The sequence below is a fragment of the Myotis davidii genome, unplaced genomic scaffold (genome assembly GCF_000327345.1).
Source record: "Myotis davidii unplaced genomic scaffold, ASM32734v1 scaffold428, whole genome shotgun sequence".
NCBI classification, from domain to species: Eukaryota; Metazoa; Chordata; class Mammalia; order Chiroptera; family Vespertilionidae; genus Myotis; species Myotis davidii.
Genome location: NW_006299834.1, coordinates 272106 through 278273, shown reverse-complemented (window position 1 = coordinate 278273; position 6168 = coordinate 272106). Strand labels below are relative to the sequence as shown.

General features: G+C 64.6%; 1 protein-coding gene across 1 annotated transcript in view; it reads left to right on the top strand.

The window, feature by feature from the left end:
• Nucleotides 1-6163, top strand: part of PARVG (parvin gamma) — a gene marked incomplete at its 3' end in the record, with an annotated part of 27308 nt that extends 21145 nt beyond the window's left edge. The window contains exons 11-13 of the mRNA XM_006775989.2: nucleotides 256-357; nucleotides 5546-5618; nucleotides 6069-6163. Coding sequence (XP_006776052.1) covers nucleotides 256-357; nucleotides 5546-5618; nucleotides 6069-6163 — 270 coding nt within the window. The remainder of the gene's footprint in view (nucleotides 1-255; nucleotides 358-5545; nucleotides 5619-6068) is intronic.
• Between the last annotated feature and the right edge of the window lie 5 nt (nucleotides 6164-6168).

Sequence of the window (6168 nt, the reverse complement as noted above, 5' to 3'; positions counted from 1 at the left end):
ACTGCCCAGGCCATGTGCCCCAGAGCTCTGGCCATGTGCCCCCAGCGCCCAGGCCATGTGCCCAGCGCCCAGGCCATGTGCTCCCAGTGCCCAGGCCATGTGCCCCAGAGCTCAGGCCATGTGCCCCCAGTGCCCAGGCCATGTGCCCCCAGTGACCAGGCCATGTGCCCCCAGTGCCCAGGCCATGTGCCCAGCTCCCAGGCCATGTGCCCCCAGTGCCCAGGCCATGTGCCCAGCCCCCCACCCCCTCTGTAGTTTGCAGATGGCGTCATCTTACTCCTGCTGATTGGACAACTGGAGGGCTTCTTCCTGCACCTGAAGGAATTCTACCTCACGCCCAACTCCCCCGCGGAGATGGTGAGTCTCCGGGGACATCCCCTGCGGGTCTGCCTCTGAGGGGACCGGTCTGTGCAATTGGCACGGCCCATCTTTCCTTACTCCCTCCAGTGACGTGAAGGGTGGAGAGGACGTTTGTTTGCCCGTACGTCCTCTCATCCACCCACCCTCCCACCCACCCGCACATCTATCTGTTGTTGACTTGCCCATTCACTCATTCACCCAATTACTTAAACCCTTCACTTGCCGCCCATCCATCCATCCATCTATTCATTCATCTGCCCATCCACCCATCCACCCAGCTTCCCATCCACCCACCCATCCACCCATCCATCTATTCACTCATCTTCCCATCCACCCATCCACCCAGCTGCCTATCCACCCAGCCACCCATCCATCCATCCATCCATCCATCCATCCATCCATTCACTCATCTGCATGTCCACCCATCCACCCACCCGCCCATCCACCATGCACCTGGCCCCTCATTCCCGAGGCCCTGCTTGGTGACAGGCCCTGTGCCGTGTGGGCCAGAAAGACAGCCCAGCACAGCTCCTGCTTTGCGAGCCCCCAGTCCATGCTCCCCCACCCCCACCGCCCCCCGTGCTCTCAGCGATGCACAGTCTTCCAGGGCTCCTGTGGGTGGGTCGGGGGATCTGAAGGAGAGAGTGGTCAGTAGAACCGGAAGAAATCAGGAGAGACATTGCCTAGAGGGGACCGTGTAGTTGGTTAGGGCCTGGTCTGCTGAGTCAAACCCTAACCACTGGGGAACGGTGCCAACAGAGGCTCCACTGTGGACACAGCACAGAGATCTCAGGGCGGCTGGGGCTGCCAGGGCAGCGGGGGCCTGACCCCGTGGGTGTCAGGGGTCCCCTGTGGGCCCTGGATGCTGGCTGGGAGATGGCCGCCTTAGTCCTGGCAGGGGTCTGTGGCCTGGCCCGGGGGCGGATGGAGAGAATGATGCTGCTGGGGGAAGTGACAGGAGGAACCTCAGGAAACAGCCCCACAGCCTTGGTGCCTCGTGGGCCCCTGCTCCGCACCCCTGCCCCCCGGCCTTCCCCAGTCGCCCAGGCCCCGTCACACGCGCCTTCGCAGTTCCTGGCATATGTGCCGCTCCCTGACCTCTGGGCATCCGCGCAGGCTGTTCCCCTGACTCAAACGCCCTTCCCACATGGACTTCCTGCCAGCGAGGGCATCCTTCTGACCCCCGGGAGGAGACTGAGGCCCACACGGGCAGCAGCTGGTCGCTGGCCCGTGTCAGGAGGACCTGGCAGAGGGCTCTGGCTCCTTCCCTGCCCGCTGCCTGCACCTCAGGCTTCTTGTCCCTAAAATGGGCTCACAAACCCCCAGTGGCCCCCAGTCATGCAGATAATAAGAGTTTGGGGAACCCGGAGTGGGGAGCACCGAGGGGCATGTGGCCCTGGTCCCCGCCCACCCGGGGCTCAGCGAGTCCTCGTGAATGAATACCTGGCAGGAGGCGGCGTGGAGGTGTGGTCTGTGGGAACCAGGGGGCTGGTGGCCTCCCACCACCCCAGGCGGCCAGCTCATCTGTGTCACACAGGGTCCCCTGGTCCGCTTAGCGCCAACCAGTGCAGGAGGGCAACCCCTTATCTCTCCGCACCAGCGGCTCTTCCTGGGGGCACTTCTGGGAGGACGGAAGGTTCCTGTCTCCTTTGATGTCCCCGAGTGTCTCTGGGCCTGCCGGGGGGTGTAAGGCTCACACCCTTGTTCCTGGCTCAGTTCTAGGCCCCCCACTTGGCCTTTCTCTAGGTCCCTTCCTCAGCCCCTCACATCTGGGCCTTGCACCTTGCACCTTGGGGACCTGCCTTCAGTGGGTGTGGTCCATGCCTTCAATGGGCATGGTTCATGCCTTCAGTGGGCGTGGTCTCCACCATCCCAGGAGCAGGGCTGATCCCCACTCCAAGGATGATCCCAGCAGCGGGGAGCAGTGTAGCTCACTCACTCGTGGGCCTGGGGGTGTGGGAACAAGGGCAACACACGCCCGGTTCTTACCAGTCACTGGGCAGCAGGCTTGTCTGTCTCCAAAGCCAGCGCTGCCTCCCCGTTCGCTTCCTTCCCCCGAGGGAGACGGCCAGAAGGAGGCTGGCCCCAAGCTGCTGGGATGGGGCCGGGCTCCAGAGGGTCAGGGCTGGGCCGAGGCTGGGGTGCTGCCCGTGTCCCGGACGCTTCCTTCCCCCGAGGGAGACGGCCAGAAGGAGGCTGGCCCCAAGCTGCTGGGATGGGGCCGGGCTCCAGAGGGTCAGGGCTGGGCCGAGGCCGGGGTGCTGCCCGTGTCCCGGAGACAGGACTCTGACATGTGAACAGTGAGGGGGAGGCGCGGGCAGGACGCACGCAGGCGGGGCCCCAGAGCGGCACAGCCCTCTGTGACTCAGTGCTGGTGGGACGTCATGGCTCACGCTCATTATCTTGCTCACCTCCAAACCCCGGGGACAAGCCAGGGACACGCCCGCACCACCGATCTGAGAGCCGGCTGCTGAGGACGAGCCACCGGAATGTGGGGAGCGGCAGCCTCCTTGCTCGGCCCCGGAGTGAGTTGTAAGGGCCGTGACTGGAACCCTCAGCTGCCGGAATGGATGCAGGACACGCTGAGGGGCATTACCCAGCGAGGACAGAACAGCAGCCCTTTCGGAGGTGGGGCCCAGGACGTGCCACCTGGCAGAGCGACCCGACCCTCCTCGCCAGCGGTGTTTGCGCGCGATTGCCGACTGCCGTAGGGATGGCGGGAGAGATGTCTGTCCTGGGACTCAGCCCCGGGGACAGCTCCGTCCTTCTGCCCACATTCAGCATGGCTCCTCGGAGGGTCTGAACGCGTCCTCCTGGTCGCAACCTCCCCTCGGCTCCGCGGAAAACCACGTTTCACCTCCATCGTCGCCAACCCACGCGGAAGGAACGTGGTGCCCGGGCAGAGCGCGGAGAGGCATCGGGGCCGGGCAGCTCCTGGCTCAGAGCGAGGAATAAGTGAACGAAGGAAGTGTTTCCAAAACACTGGTCTCAGGGACCCTGTGGCCAAATCACGTGGGAAAACACGCGTAGTCTTCAGGTTCACGACACCAGGACACACTCAGCAAAGGGTTTCTTTCTTTCTTTTTTTAAAAAATATATTTGATTGATTTTTTACAGAGAGGAAAGGAGAGGGATAGAGAGTTAGAAACATCGATCAGCTGCCTCCTGCACTCCCCACTGGGGACGTGCCCGCAACTAAGGTACGTGCCCTTGACCGGAATCGAACCTGGGACCCTTCAGTCTGCAGACCGACGCTCTATCCACTGAGCCAAACCAGTTAGGGCAGCAAAGGGTTTCTTGTCACTGTGCTCAACCAGCATTTCCCCAGCCGGTTTGGTCACGGACTCACCTCCGTCTCTACCCCGGGTCAGAGGCAGGGCTGCGAGGCGTGAGCGTGGGGCTCCTCGCTCCCAAGGTGACTGTGCAGCCCGGGAATCGTGTTCCTGAGAATGTGGACAACAGCAGCCATCCAACCCTCATTTTCCAGAATATTCCAGTCTGGGGAGAAGACTTGGGGACACAGTGACGGGACGCGAGGTGGGCTCGGACCTGCTCCCTCCGAGGTGCCCTCCAGCCCCCGAGGCGTGGCCTGCTGGGGGCCGGGGCGGCTCTTGTGTCTTCACCTTGGCTGACTGAGAGGGGCCAGCCCTGCGGGCCGCCGGCCCCGCTCCCACTCTTGCATCCTGGACCTGCGCCGGCTCAACCCCTCTGTCTGTCCGATGCTCCAACACCAACTGCTCACCCACCTTTCAGACCCCAAGGCTGGGCCCGCGGCCCCTCGCAGCCCCAGGGAGCCAACTGCCCGGAGGATGCCAGCCTCTGGCCCCCGGGCACAGCAGGAGTCCATGGGGGCAGGCAGAAGACACTCCCCCACCCTGCCCAGTGCCCTTGGGCCAGGACTGCGACCCACACCCCTACTCCCTCGGGGAGAGTCCTTTCTCAGGGGCCTTGCAGCCCTCCTACGTGTCCCAGATACGGGAGTTGGCAGGTGGGTAGAGCTCGCAGGGTGCCTCCCATTCCTGTCCATCGTCACCTTGGACCCGCACGGCAGCCTGGGAGCGGCAGGCGGGACGGTGGGCTTTTCCACGGCACCGAAGAGGGACTGAGCCCAGCCAGGCCCCGTGACTTGTCTGACCTGTGACCTTTGACCCGGTGGGGTGATCCACAGACATACAGCCTAGATCTCAAGATTCGACCTGCCCAGACTCCCAGGTAACAGGAGGCAGCCTGGGCAAGGCTGGACTCCGCCCCGCCCAGCCCTGCCTCCAGGCCCTGGCTGGGTTGCCATGGGAACTGCCTGGCTTGTGTGATGCCCGCTGTGGGCGGGCTGGGAAGGCTGCCACCAGTCTGGGATGTCCAGCCCCCAGTGGACCATGGGAGGAAGGACCTGCTGGAGGCCCCGGGGAATCAGGGGTTCAGCCAGCTTTAGGGCTCGCTGTCCACTTCACCCCCCCTCTCTGCTGCCACACAGAAGGGTAGGCTCTATCGGATTGGACCTGAGCCCCAGGGGTGAGACTAGATGTGAAAGGGAGGTGACCCCCGACCCAGGGTCTGCTCTGAGCCCCCGGCTGACAGGGCTCCCCACCCGGTATCCCCTATCAAGGCACGGGGGAGGGGTGGTGACCCCACCCCGCAGGTGAACAAGGGGAGGCCTGGGACCAAGAGACCTGCTCCCCGGCTCAGGCCATCCAGTGACCAAGCCGGAATTAGGGCCCCGGGGGGCCTGGGCCGGGCGGCTCTGCCAGCCTCCAGCCTGCCTTGCACGGGCATCAGAGCGAGACAGACCTGGTTCCAGCCCTTCCCATCTTGTGAGTTTAGATATCCCCGTGGCCACTGGGAGCCCCGGTCTCCTCATCTATGCTTTGCCTATGGAACACAGTTGGCTCTGAGGGCATCTGTCACCCACAGGGTCGGGGGCCACCTCAGAAGAGGCCAGGAGGGACTGGTGCTCCTACCCCTGGCTAAGTCCCCTCCCCTGGCGGACTTACCTCCAGGCCGCCTCCACCAGGAAGCCTTCCCTGACTGGCGGGCTGGGTGCTCTCCTCAGTGGCTGCATTCCCACTAGAGGTGGCCTCCTTGGTGCGCGTTGGACGTCATGGATGAGGGTGGGCCTGCCATGGGGGCCCAGGGCCTGGGTTGGGGCTGCCTTGTTTTGCCAACATCTGGGTGGGTCTTGTTGTTGTAGCTGCACAATGTCACCCTGGCCCTGGAGCTGCTGAAGGACGAAGGCCTGCTCGACTACCCTGTCAGCCCCGAAGGTGAGCGGTGGCCACGGGGGCCTCAGGCTCTGGGCGGGGTACGCAGAGAGGGGGGCGGGGACGGGGGAGGGCAGTGCCGGTAGGTGCGCTCCAGCCTCTTGCTGCTGTGGGGGATGCTGTGTGGGACACTGTGGCTTCACCCCGCGGGGGAGGACCCGGGGAGAGGAGATGGGGGACGAGTCCCCGGTGATGGGCTGCCAGAGAGGTGAGACCCTGAGGAATTTCTGCACCGGAAGAGGGGTGCCGGGGAGGATGGTGGGAGGAGGGGCAGGGCCGTGCGACGGGTCCTGCCTCGGACTCAGGCTGGGCGTGCCCAGCTGCCTGGCCTGCCGGGGTTTGGGGAGTTGAGTTAGCACTGAAGCCCCAAGCCCCAGGCCACCCCTGGGTCCCGGCACTGGGACGGTCACCCCCGGCCCGGCCTGACCGGCCGCCCTGCTCTCCCTGGCACAGACATCGTGAACAAGGACAGCAAGAGCACGCTGCGGGTCCTCTACAGCCTCTTCTGCAAGCACAAGCTGAAGGACGGCCAGGCCGGGGGGCCGCGGGGACC